The sequence below is a fragment of the Toxorhynchites rutilus genome, chromosome 2 (genome assembly GCF_029784135.1).
Source record: "Toxorhynchites rutilus septentrionalis strain SRP chromosome 2, ASM2978413v1, whole genome shotgun sequence".
NCBI classification, from domain to species: domain Eukaryota; kingdom Metazoa; phylum Arthropoda; class Insecta; order Diptera; family Culicidae; genus Toxorhynchites; species Toxorhynchites rutilus.
This window is the reverse complement of record NC_073745.1, coordinates 94,066,485-94,091,620: the sequence shown is the minus strand read 5'-3', so window position 1 is coordinate 94,091,620 and position 25,136 is coordinate 94,066,485. Positions and strand designations below refer to the sequence as shown.

At 38.2% G+C, this 25,136-nt stretch overlaps 1 protein-coding gene across 15 annotated transcripts in view; it reads left to right on the top strand.

Moving 5' to 3' along the window:
- LOC129769529 (phospholipase B1, membrane-associated-like) overlaps nt 1-25,136 on the top strand; it is a 68,456-nt gene that overhangs the window by 29,585 nt on the left and 13,735 nt on the right. Inside the window, exons 1-4 of one of the 15 annotated variants that reach the window (XM_055771870.1) lie at nt 5,330-5,666; nt 5,724-5,754; nt 14,968-15,038; nt 15,143-15,481. In XM_055771870.1, coding sequence (XP_055627845.1) covers nt 14,978-15,038; nt 15,143-15,481 — 400 coding nt within the window. In that variant the 5' untranslated portion in view covers nt 5,330-5,666; nt 5,724-5,754; nt 14,968-14,977. Of the gene's footprint in view, nt 1-5,329; nt 5,667-5,723; nt 5,755-5,784; nt 6,341-14,967; nt 15,482-25,136 lie in introns of those variants that run through there. The other 14 variants (XM_055771872.1, XM_055771866.1, XM_055771873.1 and 11 more) reach the window with 14 other exon arrangements.

Sequence of the window (25,136 nt, the reverse complement as noted above, 5' to 3'; positions counted from 1 at the left end):
ATTCGGTCTGCGATGCACTGCTGAAACGGAACGAACTCGATCCATTTTTGAAGAAGATGGTGACTGGTGATGAAAAGTGGATCACGTACGACAACCTAAAGCGAAACAAATCGTGGTCGAAGCGCGGTGAGCCGGCCCAAACCATCGCCAAGCCCGGATTGACGACCATGAAGGTTTTGCTGTGTGTTTGGTGGGATTGGAAGGGAATCCACTATGAGCTGCTCAACTATGGAAAGACCCTCAATTCGGTTCTCTAATGTGAGCAGCTTGACCGTTTGAAGCAGGCGATTGACCAGAAGCAGCCAGAAATGATCAATAGGAATGGTGTTGTTTTCCACCAGGACAACGCTCGACCTCACACATCTTTGATAACCCGCCAGTAGCTACAGGAGCTCGGATGGGATGTCCTATTGCACCCACCGTATAGTCCGGACCTGGCTCCAAGTGATTATCATCTCTTCCGGTCCATGCAAAACGCTCTTGGTGATACTAAGTTGGCCCCAAAAGAGGCTTGCAAAAACTGGCTGTCTGAGTCTTTTGCAAATAAGGAGGGGGGTTTCATAAGAGGGGGATAATGAAGTTGCCTTCTAAATGGCAACAAGTTTGCAAACAAAACGGCGCATATTTGACTTAAATTGGATAATTTTAAGTATGTTAAATAAAGCGTCAAATTTCGATCAGAAATACTGCATTTCTTTTTCCCCAACCCTATATAATAGAGCGCTCATTTTTGTGTTATCAAAAACAGGTTGACCAAAATTGTCGATGAAATAAAAAATATAACTTTCTTATCTCTATAGATAGAGGTAAACATAGTTCGACAATATTGTAGTCCTAGTTATTTGAGACATCTTTGTAGAACAATTTTTTTATATCTCTTGAAATAGCCGATATAGTTATACGCTAAAAGATACCGTGCCGTGATTCCATAATTTGTCCTATCGACACTGACAGATGTGCACTAGAGTGCAAATGAAAATTACTCCATAAAAAATGTCCACTACCTCGAAAAAACACCCTATGCAAAATATAAGCTCAATCGAACTTAAGGGAGAGTGTTTCAAAGCGGTCAAAGCTCGAGTTTTCTCATCTCGAAAATTTTTTGTCAAAAATCGACACTCGGGAACTTTGTTTTTTTTTTCTGAATACGAGGCAAAACGTATGTTTTTGGGTACCAATAAAAATAGTTATCTCGATTTTTCATTCGGAACTTGATGCGAAATATTGATTTACACGGTAATATACCCTATGCAAAATATTAGCTCATTCGGACTCCATTTATTAGTGTCGCAGACGTTAAAATTAGATTTTTTTGGAAACCGAAAAATCGGGGTTTTCATTTTTTTCGATGCTAAATGTTTTATAATTTCACGAAACGTCGATATTTATTGCTATCTCGAGTTTGAGTTTGTTGAAAACCGAAAAATGCCATACAAATGAAGCACACATTTCTGCATAATTCAAGAACTAATCAAGCAAACTGAACCACATTTGGCATGTGGAGGTTCTGGGGAGCAAGAAACATTTCTATGGTGGTTCAACACTCCTCCTACTTTTCTGAAGAGGGGAGGGGGGAGGTCTGCCATAGAAATGAAACAGTTTTGTTAGAAATACTAGGAATTTTATAGTAAAAGGTAAATTCAACGGGGTCAATTAGAAGATCAATCAATGAACAGTTCTGCGATTGGACCCATGAACTTACTCACAGTAAGAAAACGTGGATGTTTGAAGGTATTGATAACGAAACACAAATTTTGGGCGCGACAAAGTTTGCCGGGTCAGCTAGTTTATACATAGAAATGTTACGAATTAAACATTAAAAGTATTTTTTCAAAGAAAAAAAAAATGTTGTTCGAAAAACTTTTCCATGTAAATGTGCCCATCGTCCGATGTATGGAAAACTTGTTAGAAATGTTAAGGGCTATTTATATCTACTTTTTTTCAGAATTTTAAAAGCGTATGTTATCGAGAAAATGAATTTAAATTTTCAAAATATTTTTTTTTCAAAGAATTTTTTTTTTCGAAAAATTCTTTGATAATTATTAATGAAAACCAAAATAATTTCCTACATTCCATTCTTTGACTAAAATTTTGTAGCTCCGATAGATTTTTTTAAAGTTTTTTTTTTAATTTTGAGTTTTTCCAACTATTTTTCGAAAATTCTATCTTTCGAAAAAATAAAAAAAATACTCATATTCCAAAAACTTTAAAAGATAGAAAGTTGATGTCTTCGATAAAAGTTCATATTTTAACAAGGTCTAAAACTTTGTCGAATAAACTATATCGCTATCTTGATTTCAAACAAAATTAGGATAAGTTGTATTTTTTTCGAAGAAAACATGAAAAAGTTATTGTTCGAAAAACTTTTTCCCTGTAAAAGTGCCCATCTTCCGATGTATGGACGACTTGTTGGAAATTGTAATGACTATTCATATACACTGAAGTCGCTTTTTACGCGGTTTTATTTTACGCGGCTTTATTACGCGGTTTTTGGAATTTACGCGATTTATTTTTACGCGGATTTCTAAATTTAATCGTTTTTTTACGCAGCATGTAGCAACCGCGTACAAATTCAATGTGCTTATTGGTGTGACTTTTCACGAAATAACTTTGTATTGTATCACTGATTAGTAGCTGAGAAATAAAAGAATATACAGATATCATGATTGCAGCATAAAAAAAACCAGGTCATCAATTGTTAGAATATGGGTCGCATTTTTAATTTATAATTCACTGTTTGTTAGATTTTTATACGGATTTTGAAATTAATCTGGTTTATTTATACGCGGATTTCGGAATTTACGCGGTTTTTTTTACACGGATTTTGGCATTTACGCGGTTTTCTTTTACACGGTTTTTGTTTACGCGGCACGTATCCCCCGCGTAAAAAAGCAACTCCAGTGTAAATATTTTTAGGAATTTTAAAAAATACGTTTTTGAGAAAAATGAATTTTAATTTTTAAAATAACTTTTTTGATAGCGAAATTTTTTTCCAAAATGTTTGTGGTATTGTTTTGTGAAATTTTGAACAATTTTTTTGAACCCCTCTGTGATCCTAGACGAGATGCCTCCTGTGAGAAAAAACTCACCAATGTAATACAAGATAATTACCAATACCGAACACAATTATCAATTTTCCTCATCAGTAAAACATGTTACTTTAATATAGAAAAACCATATTTGAAATGGAGAAGGTAATCCTCTTTTATAATTTTTATTTTATGTGTGTTTATTCAAGCCAATGCGAATTTTAACAATGTGACTAACAACACCTAATACTATATGTAGAGCATATGGGAAATCACTTTTTCTAATATTTCTTCACTTTTCCAAAAAAAAAAAGACAGCTTAAACCAAACGACCTGTTCTCGAGCGGGAACACACCTTGTTTTTTATTTATGAGAATTGAAATAAATCGATTCATATATCAACTCATTTCTAACACAACTGCTACCATATACAATTTTACACTTACACTTGTGCTAAATTATTCATAATACACGATCGGTCATTGATATGAAATTTCACGGAGCAACCAACATCAAAGTTCCAAATTTAAATTTTATTTGCTAGATTCAATTGTATCACTCACCTTAGTTGCAATATAAAAATGCCTCCGACTTACATATGTTTGCAATGCCGATTTCCCCCGGGCGCCTTGGTTTTGGTGTCTCTGTTAGGAAACACTTTACGGTGGGAACCAAAGCCCCCCCTACTTTCATGTATTTGCAATGTCGATTTCCCCCAGGCAGCTTGGTTTTGATATCTCTGTTGGGGAACACATTTCGGTAGGAACAAAAGCTTCCCATACTTTTATGTATTTACAATGCCAATTTCCCCCGGGCAGCTTGGTTTTTGTGTCTCTGTTAGAGAACAGATTTCGGTGGGAACAAAAGCTCCCCCTACTTCAGTGTATTTGCAATGCCGATTTCCCCCAGGCAGCTTGGTTTTGATGTCTCTGTTAGGGACCCGCCGCATCTGTCGTCAATTTCGACCAATCAGGAGTGGGTATTTCCGGTATGATAGCGGTTGATATTTTTCAATTGTTCGATACCTAGTTTTAAGACATATATTATTTTCTTCAATATAAAAAAAAATTATGGAGTGCCGAAATCGATTGACGCAAAAATATAATCAATCCACCATGAAATGAATGAGCAATAAGTGTTTGAAATTGGACAATTTTCACGATGTGTTCGATTTTCAATTTGTACCCCAATATGTTCCCGAAAGACGTAATCCTACGTCGAAAGTGTAAAATGTACCGAAATTTGTGTTTGTTGATTTCCATTGTTAATACAGAGTGAGATACTCACAATAGAAAGGAACAAACAAAAAACAACAAAAAACAACAAAAGGTTACTTGAGAGGCTCAGAATGCAAGGGGTGTAAGTGACTTGATCGTTTTCTCTTCATCAACTTTTTATTTAGTTAATAACTCAACTGCAAAAACTTCCCAATTTAAGTTTGCTATAGAATCCGATAGATGAGGTTCTGACCTATTTTCCACGTTGGTAATGTATTTGCAGCTGAGTTATGACCCAAAGAGAGAGTCGATGTAGAGAAATCGATCAAATCACTTACACCCCTTTCATTCTAAGCCCCTCACTTTTAGTGTGACATGTCACCATTACAACGAACATATACTCGAAATTGTATGATCGATATTACGCAAAGTACTGATCAATAAAGCCAGCTACCGAGATAAAAATGAATAATTTTTCCCCCAACCTAATGTTTCCTTTTCCCTGGCGACTGTAAGAAACGTGATTGCTACTCCCAAGTTCTGTTCAGAGTACAATTTGTGCAATTTCAATGATCCAGGTCAATCCCGAAGAAAATCTACGAAGAGTACAGTTTTCCCAACTTTAGATATATCAGCCTTATTTTAAAAACATGGATCCGAGAAATACTTGACTATGATATGATGACTTATAATTTACTGTAGTTTCTTGCTTATTTTACATTTTTATAAAGTCCCTTCGCAAAAATATTTTCGACGCTTCAGTCATGCAAATTAGCTCAAACAACTCCAACCGGTCTCAAAAGTCACATCAACTTTCCTAAAACGGTTAGCCTTCTCAACAAAAAAAAAATTATGAATTTTTAACAAAAATAGCTAAAAATTAATTCTCGCACCGCAGTGCAGACCTTCAGAACGTACAGAGCCCGTTTGGAACCGCGAACCATCCCACATCATCCGCCGAACCGAACATACATTTAATGATACCACAGTGGCTTACCTGTGCCGCTTAGCCGTCTCGAGCGTTCGATGGTTTCTTACATATTTCGGCGCACTTTATTCAGTCTCAATTGCGGTTTGACAGCAAACGGTCGTATGCGCTGCTGAAGATTATACCTTAGATGCAATTTCCTCTCGCAGCGGTTTGAAATTGTTTAAATAGTTTACAAACTACGAATTAAGTTATTACGAATGATTTTACTTAATGCTACACTGTAAAAGTACATTCGTTTGCAAGTGGGTTAGGAAAGTTATTATTAAAAACCCCTTATGTGAAGAAAAAAAACTCAGTGAAACCGGCAAGTGCAGTTCACGTCAACAAATGCAGTTCACATAAGAATTTTCAATTAATACGTAATTGAGGCAACGGCCAGTGATATTAAACCAGTGCAAGACAGTCCCGTTGGCTCGGTGGGTATCCAAGGTATATTGTATTTGATGTAGAAAAAGGAAAAGTAGTATCCAACCGGCTTCTACTAAGATTGCAGTGCAACGCAACGCAACGTGTTTCGGTGTGATGTTTTGTGCGCGCGCTCCTGTGCAACCATTCGGTTACTAACTAATGTGTCCTCCACCTCCATCGGGGGGAAGGCACCGAATGCGTCCACTCTGGTGCTATTCCAAATATGGACAAGCATCAGTGTATCACTGGGGCCGCTTACGAACGATCCCGAGATTGCCGGTCGCGGATGCAGTTTGCAGAAATTGAGTGCAATAATCAGTTGATGCAATACGCGAATTGGCCAGCAGCGGGTTTTGTAAGACTTGCGTATCGAGTCTAAAACAATCTATCGGGCCGAATCGTTGCTGAAGAGTTTCCAGTTTTCGAGAATTCAACATACCGACATGCCGGAAGTGACAAATCTGTGCCATTTGGAAACGTCGAATCCGATTCATAGTGACTGTGGATGGAACTGGAACAGTTTCACAATCAAACCTCGAGCTGTTTTTTTTTTCAAATGAAGAGTATTAAATGTGTGTTGAACGGGGTTTCTGTTCTCTGGAATACATTCGAATGGGTCAGATGGACAATATTTATGAAGAATATGATTAGAGTATAGAATAGATTTCATGAAATTTTGAGCAACGCGATGGAAGGTGAATTACCTGAAAACACATCATTTCCCGCTTCGAAGCCAAAGCTCCCCTTCCCTAAATACTATTATCTTCCCTATCATTTGATTCCAGCTTGCATATATTTAAATACAATTGGGCCACTCTCTTCCGTTGCGCTCAGGCTTATCGTAGTATATTTTTGTTTTTATAATTAGCGTTTTTATCGTCATCTGCATGCAACCCATGCCGTTTTCGTGTAGAATTGATAATGCGGCTCTGTATTGGAACTGTGAGACATGAACGTATCAATGGAGAATGTTCGATTACTTTCATGTCAGTGTTATGTACCCTCGATGTAATCAAACGAAACTAAGTATAATTACATGATGAAATGAAGGGGGATTTTTGTCAGTATATTCACAAGGGATGTTGGCCCTGAATCGATTCCGTAAATTGTGAAGGTCATAAAGTACCTAAAATATGTTTTTTATGACTTTAGCATTGGATTGTACAGTAATACTTTTTTACTGTGTTTTCTATCAGTTGGTGTGGTTAAATAGTATTCTAAATAAGAAATGGAAAGCAAAATCAGAAGAAATTCGACATGTTCTAAGATGGTGATCCTAAAGCGAGGCCCTAACTATCGATTTATAGTGGCATCAAAGGAAAGATCACAACACTGACAATTTAGCTGTATGGTGATATTTTTCCTGCTGCTTTTATTCTAGAATCTAATCACCTAGACCTAGAGTTAATAATATTACATTGCTTTTTGCCTCTCAAAAGTGGCAAAAATCTCAAAAACCCCGTCCTTCTACTCCTCCGGTAGTTGTTCTGTGTCCCAGATCCTGACTATCAACCGGTGTATGCACTCTACAAGTTTTCCCGGACCTACCTTGAAGAGATCTGCTACGAGGCCATCCTTACCAGCTACTTTGTGGTTATTGAGCTGATTAATGACCAAACAAACTCTTCTCAAAATAATATATATTTTGATATGATAGGCCTTGAAAGAGCCCAATTTTTTGGAGAATTGCAGTGATTGGACTTGTGTATAAATTTTGCATCTGATGAATGGCCTCCTTAACTTAACCCAGCGTTGGGGGTGGTACGTCGTCGTTGTTCACTGCACCGGTGTAGTGATGTTTTATGTTATTGACGACTGACAGTTTAGAACGCAGTTTGGTCCTGACGTCGATAATATCTGAGAAGTGCCGGCCATCGATTAAAACCTGATTAATTTTTGCGTCCGCTTGTTTCCGTTAGCTGGAGGTGTTCTTCAGGTTTAACGGTATGGGAGGCTGTGCTGAATGAAGGTGCTACGTATGGCCATGTTCTCGGGGGCAGCGAATTCGATAATTTGAAGGCAGTTTTCATTGATTCGTGGATGTGCGCTGAACCTACCAATTGCCGTTCTGAACACCTCCTCTTGGCCGACCTGAGCATGCTACCTAGATAGGGAATGTTGATGATGCTGATGTTGAAGAAGTGGCCTCGCATCTTCAATCTGCATATCCTTTCATTCATTGGCCACCAGTCAATTGTGCATTTATCTACCGCAATTGTTTGGTCTCGTTCAACAATCAAAGCAGCGATCTTCGCTTGTTCTGCTCGTTTCATGTCAGCATAATCTCTTTTATAGTTGTTTTCATTGACGAACCAGCCGAAATATGTTGAAAGTCACTATAATAGAGAAAAAAAAGTTGTTTTCATTCGGATCAAATACTTTCGAATGTTTCGTCGGTTTGTAGTTCTATTTAATTTTTTTGGTTTCTTGTATTGAACACACCACTCGCAACATTTCCGCCACGAACGATGACATTTACGCTAATCTGTAACATATGGAAGCAATGCAATTGACACTGCAACTCTAAAAAAAATGGCTCTTTTCAAGGCCTATGATATCGACAATGCAAACTCTTCTCAAAATAATATATTTTGATATGATAGGCCTTGAAAGAGCCCTATTTTTTGGAGAATTGCAATTATTAGAATTGTGTGTAAATTTTGTGTTTTAGTTGCGCAAATCTTTTACATGCAACGTCAAGGTTGCGCAAACTATTCTCTTGGATTTATCTTGCTGACGTCGACGTTGCCATTGATTGTGAATGTGAATTAGGATTTTTATAAGAAAATTTCTGATGTCATATTCCTTTACGTTAATCGTAATCGTTTTATTCATTTCCAATACGCTACGGTGAATCATCTTTTGTATCTGTCCACATGCGAATCGATCCTCTTGCGATGCAACAAAATCCCTACCAATAATTCACAACCGTCATCGACGTCTCATTGGTGCTGGTTGATTTGCGTTGTACGAAAGTTTGTTTGGAGTTTAGAGTGGGGCTCTCTAAAACACACGTAGCATGATACTTGTTTTCTAGTATTGACGTGGAGACATCTGAGGCATATGGCAGAAAATTCAATAAATGTCCCATGCCAAATTTGTTTTTCCTAGTCGCATTATCAAGCCCTTGCGTGTATCTAGTACTAAAGTGGATCTATTGTTGCAACATTTCGATGCGTCATGTGTACGAACCGGGGTTGCTAGTTGCTTTTCTAAAATGTCTCCACAACAAAAATAGAGAATTTATTACTCAAATTTGAAACAACATTTTAAACGAAACGCATTAAACTTTGCATTGTGTTTTGTTTTTATATCGCTCCGTTTACGTCGTTCTTATTTCTATAGGGGCCCTTTTTGTATGTTATATGTACATTTTTTCTAATATCGATGAACTGGTAACTGGTGAACTCATCGTATCTCGTGATCTCAACAAAGTGATCGTGTCCCGGGCACAACTCTCTACTATTTCTTCCTAATAAAATATGATGATGTTAGCTTCCCGCAAATGAATTAATTTATTAATCCACAAATTATTTGGCACAATATACAGTGATGACGAAAATAATAAATACACCGATAGCATACGTCATTTTTCCATGTTTGCGTGATATTTTATTTGCAGGATACACCACTGAAAAAAATATAAAAAAATCAACCAAATTTTATTTCTGGACATACAACACAAATGTTACATTTTACGTTACAAAACTCACTTTCAGTATTTCGTAGCATGTCCTTTGTTTCTTCGTAGAACGGTTGCCACCAGATTTTTGCAAGTAGAACCTGGAATAGCATACTACGCTGCCTGTACGACATTCCATAAGTCTGTTTTATTCTTCAGATGATGTAAGGTAAAATATCCACATAGTCGTTAGCACTCATTGCCCCTGTTATCAAATGAGTTGGTCCTACACCCGCATCAGCAAAGCAGCTCCACACCATGTGCTCACCATCAAACTGTTTTCATGGTCAATAGTGGGTTGAGGGCAATATTTACGAGTCTTCTCACTAACCATCTGGACCAAAGAGGTTAAATTTTGAATCATCCGACCATAACACAGTGTGCCTTTTAGTTGCACTCCAGTCTGAGTACTTTTTAGCAGATTCAGTTCATACCAATACGTGTCGTTTTCGAAGTGGAGGTACTTTACTTGATATCTTGGCGGTCCATTTTCCTTCAATCAAACGATCACTTTTCGTCCGAGCATTAGCATTTAGCTGTAGGCTAGTTTTTATAGAAGAACTGCTTATAAGCGGATCCTTTTTCACTACTCGAATAATAAGCTAATCCTTTCGTGCAGTTGTCGCTGGCTTTCTTTCTCTGGTTTCCTGCTTAAACGATGGTTTAAAGGCATTCTGTATCATGCAAACTGACCGCCCTAGCTGTTTTGCTATCTGACGATAAGATATGCCATACTATGTCATAACTTGAATCCTGTCCTTTTCTGCCTTAGTGCAGTGCTGCTTCCGATCCATAACTTTGTTGGATTAGTAAAAAAAAAATATAGGAGGTTGTGTTCAAGATACGACCGCATTGTTGACGTAGAACAACGCTGTTATTTTATATAAGTCGCTTATTTATTCTTCTTCTTGAATGGCGTTAACGTTCCCTGTGGAACTTTTGCCGTCTCAACGTATGCATTAACTAGCGTCATTTATCAATACATAGTTGAGATTTCCTATGCCAAATAACACGCCTTTAATGTATTCCGAGGGGCAAGCTCTAGAATACGCGTGACCACAGTGAAAGTCGGAAGAAATTTTTTTGACGAAAAACCCCCCGACCAGAACGGGAATCGAACCCGAACACCCGGCATGATCATGTGAGACGCTAACCACTCGGCCACGGGTGCACTTGCGCTTATTTATACCTTCGGATATTATTCTATAATGTTATGAAATTTTAGAAACAACTGTTGCGTTGTTGTTGAAAGTTGCATTACTTTTTCAAATGCAATCCTAGTTGAAGGCAGTTTTGCGACTGACACGCGAACCTAAATATCTTATAACATTCCAATAAAACATTCAAGATGCTTGGTATTCCCCTAAAAATTTTTTGGCACACAACCTCAACGTCTACTTCGCCATAACGTCAGTTTAATGCATTGATGCATTCTCAAATGCTAGTTGCTCGTTATTGACATCTCTATTCGAGAATGCACACAAATGGACAGAACAAATGTATGGGAAAATGGAAATGCTTGAAGTTTTCATGAATTTAAACCATTTACAAACCAGGGGATTCTAATGTATAGCATAATAAACAAATCGTACGGAATTTTCGATTAGTTTAGTGTGTAAATCGTCCAAATCCGTTCGCGGCAAAAATAATTATTAACGTTAACTTTATTTCATAAAAACGTGACCTGTTTCCTGATTTGGCACCCTTAATGAAAGACGTAGTTCTACGTCAAACAATAATTATACTTATCTGAATCATTGAAAAGATATCCTAGCACTTAAACAATTTTTGATTTTCCGTGTTCCGGCTGCGAAAATATATGAAGATAATGATCACGTATTTATTTTATTTATTACCTCAAAAAATGTATAGATACGTCATTTTGGCTGCAACACACCGAAGAAAAATTGAAACGCGCGAATTAGATGTGACAGGTGTTACGATTTGTTGCTACTCCAAGCAAGTACATCAGTGTTGACATTTTCAGAGAGTTATTTTGTCTGAGAAATTGGTGTAAGTCTGTATCTATTATTTTCGCCATCGCTGTGTCACATTTTCACACAGTCAAAACAAAATCTTTAATGTGTCAATATGATTGACTTTCATGGTTCATGTTGAATATGTAGAAACTGACAAGCACTCACTACAGAAACAATCTATTGAATAACCGCAGGAATGTCATTACACACCTAATACTAGAAAGGATCATCCTACATGGAAATAAATTTATGACCTCCAAATTGTAAATATAGCTCGGTTATTGTTATGCTCCGATTATTTTCTTCTTATTATTATTATTATTATTATTATTCTTCTTCTTCTTCTTTTTTATTCCTCTTTTTCTTCTTCTTCTTCTTCTTCTGCATTTTGTTCATCGTCTGAATGTGCGATTTGATAAAAATTTCTGTAGCTCTAGTTGCACGTTAAACCATTATTTTGGGGAATTCATCTCAACGCATCTCTAGATTTATTGAAGTGGGTTTATTGAAGTGTAGTCTCCCATCCCCGTGGTTAGTATCAATCTTTCCTAGAAAGAATCATCCTACATGGAAGGATCATCCTACATGGAAATAAATTTATGACCTCCAAATTGTAAATATAGCTCGGTTATATGCTCCGATTATTTTCTTCTTATTATTATTATTATTATTATTATTATTATTCTTCTTCTTTTTGATTCCTCTTTTTCTTCTTCTTCTTCTTCTGCTTTTTGTTCATCGTCTGAATGTGCGATTTGATAAAAATTTCTGTAGCTCTAGTTGCACGTTAAACCATTATTTTGGGGAATTCATCTCAACGCATCTCTAGATTTATTGAAGTGTAGTCTCCCATCCCCGTGGTTAGTATCAATCTTTCCGGAATTGCACGCCATATTTGTTAGAAATTACTTTCCGTGGCATTCCAACTTTATAATCATTGATAAAAATTAATATTCGTTCTTGACTTCAATCAAAAGACTGTCTGGAGGAACTTTGATTGATAAAAATTGAAGAAATTGTCAAGTTGCATATGCTATGACAAATGCAAATTGGTGATTGCAATATAAATGCAACATAATATAAAGGGTGTGTCACATCAAATTGCATCACGGAAAAAACGCTGTAGAAATTCGCCCAGTAGACCGATCTTTTTGAAAATTTTAGACAGTAAAATAAAAACTATTAAACAACTTTTGGCATTTTCTTTTTATTCATACTTCGAGCCCAAGCCCGTATGCTCGCACCATCCTCTTTACCCCGTCCATAAGGTTCTGTACAACGTCAGGTTGTAGTTTTTTTTTTAACAGAAATCCATTTTCTCTTGAAGTCCGCCTCCGATTTGACAACTTTTGGGTTCTTCCGGAGGGCCTGCTTCGTAATCGCCCAATATTTCTCTATTGGGCGAAGCTCCGGCGCGTTGAACGGGTTCATTTCCTTTGGCACGAAGGAGACCCCGTTGACTTTGTACCACTCCAACACGTCCTTTGAATAGTGGCACGAAGCGAGATCCGGCCAGAAGATGGTCGGGCCCTCGTGCAGCTTCAATAGTGGTAGTAAGCGCTTCTGTAGGCACTCCTTAAGGTAAACCTGTCCGTTTACCATGCCGGTCATCACGAAGGGGGCGCTCCGCTTTCCGCAAGAGCAGATCGCTTGCCACACCATATACTTTTTGGCAAACTTGGATAGTTTCTGCTTGCGAATCTCCTCCGGAACGCTGAATTTGTCCTCTGCGGAGAAGAACAACAGGCCCGGCAGCTGACGAAAGTCCGCTTTGACGTAGGTATCGTCGTCCATTACCAGGCAATGCGGCTTCGTCGGCATTTCGGTGTACAGCTTCCGGGCTCGCGTCTTCCCCACCATGTTTTGCCTTTCGTCGCGGTTAGGAGCCTTCTGAACCTTGTATGTACGCAGGCCCTCCCGCTGCTTGGTCCGCTGGACGAATGAACTTGACAAATTCAGCTTATTGGCGACATCCCGGACCGAACTTCTCGGATCACGTCTAAACTGCTTAACTACGCGCTTGTGACCTTTTTCACTGACGGAGCAACCATTTTTGCCATTCTTCACCTTCCGGTCGATGGTTAGGTTCTCGAAGTATCGTTTTAGTACTCTGCTGACCGTGGATTGGACGATTCCCAGCATCCTACCGATGTCCCGATGTGACAACTCCGGATTCTCGAAATGAGTGCGCAGGATTAATTCACGACGCTCTTTTTCGTTCGACGACATTTTTCCAAATTTACGAAAAATTGACAGGGAAGCATGGCCAACGTGATCTATACACTCTTATCTGATTATAAACGAAAGCTGAAGATATAATTCCTAAAAATTAAATTTCTACAGCGTTTTTCCCGTGATGCAATTTGATGTGACACACCCTTTAATATTACTGTGGCATGTGTTATTGTTGTCAATTCATTTTCAAATAAAAATGAAATATTGCTAGATCATGTAAAAGTTGTCTATAAACTAAGTTTGATCTTCATTTAATAATTTAACCGCAAGTTGGGCTCCGCAAGAAACCCAGAACAGTCGTGTTAAAAATGGCCAGCAGCCATTTTATAAATGGTGGTTGAAGAAACATACTCTTATTTAACGAATCAAATTTAACATTTGCTGATCCAACAAATGAGTAGCGATCTTGACACTGATGGGTGTTATTTCTATGGCAATTATTGGATTGGATTTTCAACTCAAATAAACATTGTGTTCACTCGAAAGCTGTTAATCACTCGATTTTTTTAATGAACCAATGATTAATACTTACGAAACTCAGTTTTATATTTATACGTTCTCAAGGCTGAGCGATACTTTTTCTCATATTCTTAGGAATTAATCGACGAAAATAAGTATGAAAAATAAATACTGACAACGTCATGGTTGTAGAAAATGAATTAAATTACTCCTGTAGTTTACTCAGCGAATCACAAATGAACATAGCTGTAAACATACCGTGTATTTTGGAACATTTAGTGTCAATCGAGGAAATAGACCCTGTGACGAAATACACACCTCCTGAAGGTCACGCCGGCCACAAAAACAAACCGCGTTTTACTGTGGCACTTGTTTACCAAACAACAGCTAGTCACATTTGAGAGCAGCGCTATTGGTGGAAAAATGGCACAGCATCTCAATAATATAATTGATCTATCAATTATTCGAAACTTTCAATCTGTGCCATTCTCCGCTCATAAATGAAGGCTGTACAGTTTCAAAGGTGTGCGCATGAGCCCAGTCACTTCGTTCACTGAGGTGGATGCTTGTTGACAGCAGACAGTGCTGAAAATGATCAAATAATAATTGCTGCCGCCCCGTTTTTTTGTGAGTCCAAAATTGCAATAATACGTTCGCTCTTTTTGGACGAGAAGAGATTGCATATTCGCACACGAACGCAACCTCCAACGAACCAGCTACTCGGCTCGACATATCACATTTTTATCAGCCCGTTGTATTAAACTTTGTTCCGCCTAATGATGATCACAATTTGTGATCCACATTGGGGGCATCTACCCTCCTGATGATGATTCACCGGTTCCACAAAGCGCGAATTTCATTGCGAAAACGATCCGCGAGCAACACGTGAAATCAGCGGATCCGGATCAACAATTTGTCATCAATATTTGAAATGAAGAAACGAATGATGGATTTTACAATATTTTAGGAAGCCGTCGATGAGCTGTCCAGTTGATAGATCCTTGTTCCCAGCCCGATTGAAAGTATCCGATACAAAATGTGAGTTCATAACTACGAGCTGAAGATATAACAAAGCATGAAACAGTTCATCGATAACCCACGAGTGATTAGAATTATTCCAAGCATTATGCATTACACTACAGTTACCATTAAGAGAAGTATATCGATAACGTGGCTAGCCCAGATGTCGCTCAATATATTCCTGATCCTGTTGCTGCTGATGTGCCAAGAGAACAAAGTTCACCGATGGAAGGTGAACGGCCAGATCAACGCATTTCAGCCGACCATTTTCGACAAATCGGAGTGGCGGCTGTTCTTCCATCTGTACAGAAACATCACCATGATGATGGCCGGTCGCACCGGGTTGAAAACGCAAGGGAACTTTCTGCAGAAACGAGTGCCGGATTACGTGCCATTCCCGTGCGATGTTTCGATTGGCAGGAGCCGCGAGCCGCCCTCCAGCGTGCACAAACTGAGACCAGGTGAGTTTTTGTGTCATTATTATATGGGTTACGTAGGACGGTTGATACATTATTTTACGTTATGATCTTGAAAGTGAGATCACCTTGGCACCGAAACCTCTTATTGCAACGTCGTATGAGTCATTATTATTAGTACTTTTTGGCGAACTCATGCGCGATGCCAAATTACACGGTATGTCAATCGAAAGGCTTTCACTAACTGTAAAACCTTCTGACCTGAACGATAATTTAATCTCTGAAATAGGTTGAGCACTGAAGTGGCTTTTGAGTGATATCTACACCATCCAATTTTGAAATTGGATGTAGAAAAAAATCTAGCTATATTTATCTTTTGATACGATAATTTAAGCAATGATTCATGCCCTCTTGCAGCCGCGACGGTGTTCAGGAGGAAATATACTACTTCTCGATTGAATCGCGTATCTCTTGTGATTGGAATAGTACTTTGGCACCCTCTACTTCACAAAATATCTAAATTTGTATGATTGTTTGATCGGAAATAGATCTGTGATTGGCGGTAACTGTTTTTTTTCTTCGCAGTCACAACGACATTTTCAACGATTTCTATCCTGTAAACATCTCTTCAGTGGATTCGGAAAAACCAGTTCGAGAAAACTCATGTATCAATGCATGTAATAAAAAAACGGAAGAAAGATTGATGGTCAGATCAGGAATCGAAATCGAAGCTACCATCAATTTGTGTTTGATGCTCGCCACTAGGCCACGGGATTCAATCTACAGCAGTTTGTTCTCTGATAATGCTGGCGTAAACTCGAGTTACTTATAATTTGTTTTATGCTAGAGCGGTGTCATGTCCGAGGGGAACTAGTCATTTGAAGTCGTTCGAACAGGTCGTGTGGAAACACGTCTTCACAGTTCAAGTTATCAATACATACTCTACTTTATTAGGGATCTCGGGATATATATATATATATATATATATATATATATATATATATATATATATATATATATATATATATATATATATATATATATATATATATATATATATATATATATATATATATATATATATATATATATATATATATATATATATATATATATATATATATATATGAGATGAGAGTTATCTCTTCTCTCATTTCCCCATTTAAATAAATTCTTCAATAATTCGTATAATTTTATGTTTTTTTACTTATTCCAATAACAATTTATCTCAGTTCAACCAAGTTTTGACTCGCCATAAAATTAAGTTCAACAAAATTCATCTCGTTATTATGAAATAAAAATACATGCAAGACAGGTACAATAATATTCATTCATTAGATCTTATGCTTTTTCTTCTTGAATAGCTGTCCTTCATTAAGGCTTCTATGCTTCTGTTTTTTAATTCTAGTAGATCTGCGTAATGCCAGACCCGTTATTAGCTTAGGAGTTTTCTTGAATACAAAACCTTTTCGCCCTTTCTTCATATTTACTTCTTTTTGGTTTTTATGCTCTTCCTCTGGAACCTGTTCTGCAGCTGAATTGGAGTCTACGGAATTTTTCAATACAAATGGTTGTTGTGGGACTCGTTTCAATTGGTTTATATGAGCTTTGCGAACGTCTCCGTTTATGTCTACTAGATATGTGGTGGATGAATTTTGTTTCACTATAACTCCTTCTAAACTATATGTTCTATTATTGCATTTATAAGTGTGAATAACTTTACTATTAATTGCAAATTGTTTTCTGGAGCTCTCATCACTATCTTTTCCACTGAACGTGTCCTTTTTTCTCCTCATTCCTGAAAATTCTGTACGAGGTATAAATTTGAAAATGCGTTCATATGGTATAATTTTATCTTCTGTCGTTGGAGATTGGCGATGATGGTGCAAAAATTTGTTGATTTCATTGTCGATCTGAAAAGATGAAGAAGAATCGTTCTCATTGATTAGTTTCCCCAACACAGCTTTTGTGGTTTGTACTGCCCTTTCTGGAGGAGGAACCTGGTTTTGCTTGTCCGCTGCACTCGATTTTTTAGGCAAGTCAACAGGGGGTATCACCGGTGGGACTTGTTCTTGAACTTTGGGAGTGGTCACATTTTTGCGCCGGGGATTCAGCGACTCTTGTAAGTTTCACAAACTGAGAGCTCGTGTGGGGATCCCCCGCAATATGGACATTTATGCTCAGTCGCACTGCAGGATTTCCCCTCATGTTGCTCTCCGCAAGTGGCACAGCGCTCCTTGTTGGCACAATAATCCGAAGTGTGACCAACTGACTTGCATTTGTTGCAAGTCATGGGCTTTGGCACGAAGAGTCGCACAGGTAGTCTCAATTTGTCCACCATAACGTAGTCAGGGAGGGCGGCACCAGCAAAGGTGACTCGAAACGAGTCGGACGGCGTAAATTTAGTTTAGTCCCCATCATGGGAAAGTTTCCCGAGTTGGCGACAGTCCAAGATTTTCACTTCCATTGAGGGGAGCTTCTTGAACTTGCCTTTTCCTTCTGCTTTTATTTGTTCGCTCGTCAGACCCGTTTCAGTTATCACCCCCTCAATTTTTACGTTATGGGAGGGTATAAATGTTCGATATTCGAGAGTGAAATGTTGATCAGCAACAATCTCGTTTGCGTGTTTCCGGTCATTCACGACAACTCGCAATTTGTTCGGTCTAACCCTGCGAATTTCAGATACAGAAGTGTATCTGGCCGGATCTTTCATGATCTGAATCACGTTAAGGTTTTTTCCTTTCGGTTTTGGCCGGAGGAAAACAACCCACGGGCCAGTTCCAGGTGCATCTTCTGGATAAACTCTGACACGTGGAGCGGAGACAACAGAGGGGGAAGACGAGGACGAGGACGAGGACGAGGACGAGGATGAGGATGAGGATGAGGATGAGGATGAGGACGAGGACGAGGATTGGGTTGGATCGGAAGCATCAGAATGGGGAAGCGAAATCGATGATGGGAGAGGGGGAGTGGAAGTAACAGTGGGTTGAGAAGGGAGGCTTGCAATTTTCTTAGAGGGGGGCTTGGTAGGATGAGCGGATTCGTCCCCAGAAGAATTATCTTCCTTATGAGGGACTCGTTTATGTTTTTTCCCAAATATTGTATGAGATTCATTATCGGAGATCTCCATCTCTGGAGATCCTCCACTATACTTCATTTTACAAAGATTTCTGTCTTATTTTTAATTTATTATTGATTTTAACAATAATCTCAAAAAAAATAGCAAAAAAAAATGATAATAATTGATAATAATATTAAACAATGAACAAATGAATTGAATAATAATATTAATAATAAATATGTGTACCTTAATATAAAAGTTGTTCCAATAATGCGCTCTACTGCCCTAATCAGGGAGAGACAGAGGCTACGCGCTACGGAGACAACACAATAGCGCAAGAATAGCTTACGGAGCCACGTGGTGATGAATCCCGTTTGCGACAGTCACGCGATGTCGATCCCGTTATGCCGAATCAGTTCAACAGCCGCAATCCGGCTCGCTGCAAGAGCGCTGGTTCCTTTGTTCCTTCGTTCCACTTAACAAAAGGTCAGGTCGAAAGCGGACAGCAATGACCTTCACTCGTACACGATTCACTCGTACCAATAGCACAATAGCAAAAGTGGCAACGCACAATACCGACACTGAACTTCACTCGTCAAGAGTTGGATAGCGAATGATTTCTCGGCATTTATTTTGACATTGAATTGCGCTAACCTTCCTAACACAATTTTGATGACATCTAGTAACTCCTCATCCGACTCGGCCCAAATGAGGATATTGTCTATATATATAAGTTTGTACGTTCGAAATACCCTGTAAAATTATATCCATGACTGATTGAAAAATAGAAGCTGCCGGTTTGACTTCAAATGGTAACCTGCGATAAGCATACAAACCTTTATGGGTATTGATAACTAAGAGCTTTTTTGTGTATTCAGAGACAATGAGTTGTTGATAGCCTCCTCACAAATCAATGAGAGCGAATTTTGACGTTGGATTACGTCTTTCGGGAACATATTGGGGTACAAATTGTAAATCGAGAATCGAGCACATCGCGAAAATTGTCCAATTTCAAACGCTTATTGCTCAGTCATTTCATGATGGATTGATGAAATTTTTGCGTCAATCGATTTCGGCACTCCATAACAATTTTTATATTGAATAAAATAATATATATCATTAAACTAACTATCAAACAATTGAAAAATCTCAACCCCTATTATAACGGAAATACCCACTTCTGATTGGTCGAAACTGACGACACATGCGGCGGTTCCCTAACAGAGACATCAAAACCAAGCTGCCTAGGGGAAATCGGCATTGCAAATACATGAAAGTAGGGAGAGCTTTTGCTCCCGCCGAGATGTGTTCCCAAACAGTGAACAGGTCGTGTGGAAACACGTCTTCACAGTTCAAGTTATCAATACACACTCTACTTTATTAGGGATCTCGGGGTATATATATGAGATGAGAGTTATCTCTTCTCTCAAGGGGAAGGATAATTCTCAACAGTCTAGGAATATTAGAATTTTGAGTATTTGCCCGAAAAAGCAGAGAAAAATTCACTGTCGGAAAGTTATGATTTCAATGAAAGCATTTTCTGTTACACTTTACTGATTCCAAACTATAAAAAGCGTTACCATATAAACGTGGATGTTTCTTTTGAACTACGTCATTGATAGTTTTTCGAGTTCTGATTTCTTGGGGTAGGGATTGTCGTGGTAAATTCACTCTTCAGTGGCAGTCACAAAACGCCACATTGAACTCTTTTTTTTGCCGTGATATCGGAACGTTTGTGAACGACACTTTTAAACAATTCATGTAATACTTAGTTTCTTTCTTTTAAAGATCGACCCCGTTGCGTGTGAACGTTTGGAAAAATAGTTGCTTCAGTAACTCCTTGGTCGTTCCCAAAATCTTTCAATATTCGAGCCGAGTCTCCATTTAATAATACCAACAAGTACTCTTTCTCAAATCCCGAACCCGGCCGCCTGGAGCATTGCTTTCCATTGACATTCAAATAACTATTTTTCATTCTTCCGACTCATTACATATGCAACGTCATTGTAAATTTAGACTCCAAAATAATAATTTAATTTGATTTAGGAGTAATGATCATCACTTTCATCTAAAATTCTATGAACGAAGGGAACAGAAGAAAAGAAGTTTTAAATGAAATAAGTTCAATCACATGACGAAAAAACATTCTCGCTCGATCCCTATTTTTCTCATATCATTTTTCAAATTATTTTTACTTGAAAAAGCTGTAATGTGAAATTATGTACAGAAAATGTATAACTTCTAAGATTATGGAAGACGAACAAGATTTATTTAATTTTTGTGTGAAATTCAGATAAGTATTTACCAAACAATGTGTTTTAGTGTGTTGTTTTCTCATTTAAAATATGTGCTACTAGCTGGCCCGGCAAACTTCGTTCCGCCCAAAATTATTAACTATAAAATTCCTAGTACTTCTACCAAAACTCGTCATTATAATAACAGATTATTTTCAGACACAATTCTCATTCTAGATTTTTCAATCACTTGCAAATAACATGTTTCTCCGTTACATGGAATAAATGTTTGATACAGAAAATATGATTTGAACTCATGTGCACTTTTGCGACGGACATAGACGGCATAGAGCGATTGTACTCAACAATATGCTCTCCCAAACGTAAATCGATAAGATCAAGGAGCAGGCGCATGGGGATCTGTTGATCAAGCAGCAAAATCCACAGCCATATCAACAATTACTAAACGATCTGGTTTTCCACTACAGATGATCTTAAAGTTCCGCCACACAGACCCTTTGTCTCCCCTGGGAAGATCAAAGTTGCAGATGGACGAGCACATTTTTCCGCCACACTTGGTTGATGCTCAGAACATGCCGGAGCAGCAACTAGTGCACTGTGGCTTTTTAGGTGGCCAAAAATCGGAGAAGTGACTGTCACCGATCTGTTTTTCTATATTTCCTACAGAAAGTAGACACTCTAACTAAGAAAAGTTCAAAATTTCAAGACTGTAATAAGTACTATACCTGAGATATCGAGAAATAAAGATGAAAAATTGCCAAAAAAAATGCATGGACAAAAAGCCGTCAAAATTAGGAGCATTTCAGTGTTCCACAAAACAAATTCTGGAACCCACTGACACTTAAAAATCCCCTTTCCCCATTTTAGTATCTGTAGAATTTCTATCACCATCTAGCAACTGATGAGATTCTACTTCAAATGTGTACTTCTATGTTTATGGTAGCATTCTAGTCTAGAAATTTGAAACAAAAATGATTTTTTTTATTTTTCTGTGATTTAGGCGTTTCAAATTAATTATTATTGCCACACTACATTAGATATCGCATCACAGAAATGGCTATAACTCGGTAAAAAAAATGAGATTTTCAAAAAGTTCTCTGTAAGGAATATGTTTCCTTACAGAGAACTTTTTGAAAATCTCATTTTTTTTACCGAGTTATAGCCATTTCTGTGATGCGATATCTAATGTAGTGTGGCAATAATAATTAATTTGAAACGCGTTATTCTCGAAACTAGTTGCTGGTTCACACGATATCTCAAGTTCTACAGAACCGATTTATGTCGAATTTATATGAATACAATCTGTAAGTATCTCTCTATCACGCGAACTAATAACGGGTGTTAAATAAAAAATGAGAATTTTTTCAATACCTTTCAGTAACTCAAATAAAGAGCGTAAAATTTTATTTCTCCAAGAAAATTGCTCTTTGGGCTCCCTAGAAACAGTAGGCGTGTTTGGTTTTGCTAGTTTGAATTTAGTCAAAGCAAAGATGGCGTCGAAACAGCACGTGCTCCGCGAACGCATTGTACGGTTCTACGAAACTCATTTCCAGCAAGGAAAAAAGTTCACGGTGGCACATTTTAAGGAAGAAAATGTACCTGTCAGTACGGTATATCGTATCCTGGGTTCCCTGAACGTAGAGCGGAAGGTCGGAAGTGGTCGTCCGGTGACGATAATGACGAAGCAGAGGAAGACATCGTTAAAGAAGCTGTTTGACAACAAGGACGAAACCAGCCTGCGTGACGCCGGTCGGAAATATGGCTGCTCCCACGTATTGATCCATCGGACCCTCAAGATAGAAGGAATCGTCTGCAGGAAGAAGACGAGGTCGCCGGAGTACACGGAGGAGCAGATTGAGACGGTTAAATCACAGTGTCGATGGATGACCAAAAAATACCGCGGGACGTCTTTCGTTCTGGACGACGAAAGCTATTTTCCGCTGTCCAAAACGCATATTGCAGGAAATGATAATTACTGCTCCAGCGACAAGTCATTCACACCGCCAGAAGTGAAATACAAGTTCAAGCACAAGTATGAAAAAAACGTTATGTTGTACATCGCCATTTCCGACCGGGGCCGAGCGGTCTGGCAATCAACCAACAAATCTATCGAGAAGAGTGCCTCGATAAAATCCTGCTGCCGTTCCTGAACGAGCATCACGCGGATGGGAAGTACGTCTTCTGGCCGGACAAGGCGTCTTCCCATTACGACGAAGACGCTGGCGTATCTTGAGGAGAAAAAGATACCGTTCGTGCCGAAAGATCGTAACCCAACAAACTTGCCCCAGTGCCGCCCAATAGAGGATTTCTTTGGCTCACTCAGTGCCCTAGTGTATAAAAACAATTGGAGGACCAAGGACACGAAGCAACTGACTACAAGAATCCGGAATTGTATCCGGAAAATGGACGTACGTGCCGTACAACGTTCTTGTGAGAGCATCGCGACAAAGTTGCGTCGAACAGCAGACCACGGCCCTTACTCAAACATTCACTGACATTTTTTTGAAGAAAATACATTATGTTATTAATAAAAATATACTGAAATCGATGGAAAAACAATATTTTTTTATGTGTGATTGAAAAAATTCCCATTTTTTATTTAACACCCGTTAAAAATCATAATTTTCTACTCGCAAAGTCAATATATTTGTTTTCAGTTTTATAGGTCGATTATGAGCAAGTTCATGGGTCCAATCGCAGAGCTGTTCATTGATTGATATTCTAATCGACCCCGTTGAATTTACCTTTTACTATAAAAATTCCTAGTATTTCTAACGAAACTCATAATTATAATATCAGATTATTTACAGACACAATTCTGGTTCAAGGTTTTCAATCACTTGCACAACCACCACTTCAGAAAATATGATAGAATAAAGACAGCCCTAAATGGGACAATTCGTTCCTCGAGTTCTGCTCCTATCAATTCGGCGATACTTTTTTATTGGTATAAATAGAAGAAGATGCCTTTGTGTTTGTGGTTGTGAAAAAAAAAATTTCTGCTGAAGAACTGGGCTTCGCAACAGCTTCGGATCCAGTATTATCTCTTAGTAATAGGCAAACACCAGAGTATTCCGATATTCTGATTCCGGAAAATGCTAAGCATTTGATTTTGTAGTTTTTTATTTGTATGATTTTTATTTATTACTATGAATTTAATTTCCATTATAACAACTAAACCAGGTTAATATATATACATAGATTATAAAAATAAATTTTGGATTCCTCGTCGATTATTTGCAAGAGGCGGACACACATTGTCCGTCCTCCGCTACAATATCGAAGCTGGAAAGTTTTTTTCCCCCTCCGCCAAAGTGATTTTTGGTTGTTGTTTTTTTTCTTTCGCCCATTGGTGACAAGTTAAGTGCCAACACATTTGTATCTTCACCAAACATCAAACAGAGAAGTACAATAGAATAGTTTTTGCCGTCTCGCTATTGTGCTTATACCGTAGCGTGCAGCTTTGTATAGCTCCCTGAATAGGGTTGTTCAAGTTGTTCGAACTCATCAGACTAAATTTTTTTATTGAGTTTTTATTTATTTATATATTTTTTTTTACGAAATTATTGTTTTTTTCAAGAAGATTTTTGATTTGAGCTAGTTTTTAGTTTAAGTTAGTTTTTAGTCTTTAGTTTTAAGTTGAGTTTTTGCGCGAGTGTGTGCGTATGAGTTGTGTGTGTGCGTGCGAGTTTTTTTTAGTTTTCATAGGCGGTTGCGCACCGTTTGTGCAACCGTTATGACATCTGCTGATGCCAATGTTGCGCGGACGCGTTATTATCAACAGTCCTCGAATGGTGGAGGCGATCTGGCGTAGTGGTAACATCCATACCTCTCACGCAGAGATCACGAGTTCAATTCTCACTCCCGACATTCTTCCAAAAATGGAAGTAAAAGTGACGAACTAGCCGAAATGTGTTGAAAATCACTATAATAAAAAAAAAAAAACAGTCCTCGAAGGCACCATGGGTTGTTTTCTTTCGGCCCAAGGAAAAAGCTTTGAGAACTCTTGATATTTCAAGAGATTTGCTGCGTAATTATAAGGGCGCCTCGATACATAAAGAGAGACCGGACAAACTGCGTGTAGAAGCACCGACTTTTGATGTGGCCAACAAGATTGTTGACCACGAAGTTTTTAACAGGGAGTATCACATCTACATCCCCTCTCGAGAAGTGGAGATAGAAGGCGTAGTAACCGACGCGAGTCTGAGTGTCGATGAACTAAAAAAAGCGTCGGGTTCCTTCAAAAACTCGATGATTGGAGATCTTGTAAAGATCCTGGATGTTAGAAAACTGCATTCAGCATCTTTGGAAGAAAATAAAAAAGTTTATAAGCCCTCGCACTCTTTTCGAGTTACTTTCGCAGGTTCTATTCTCCCAAACTATG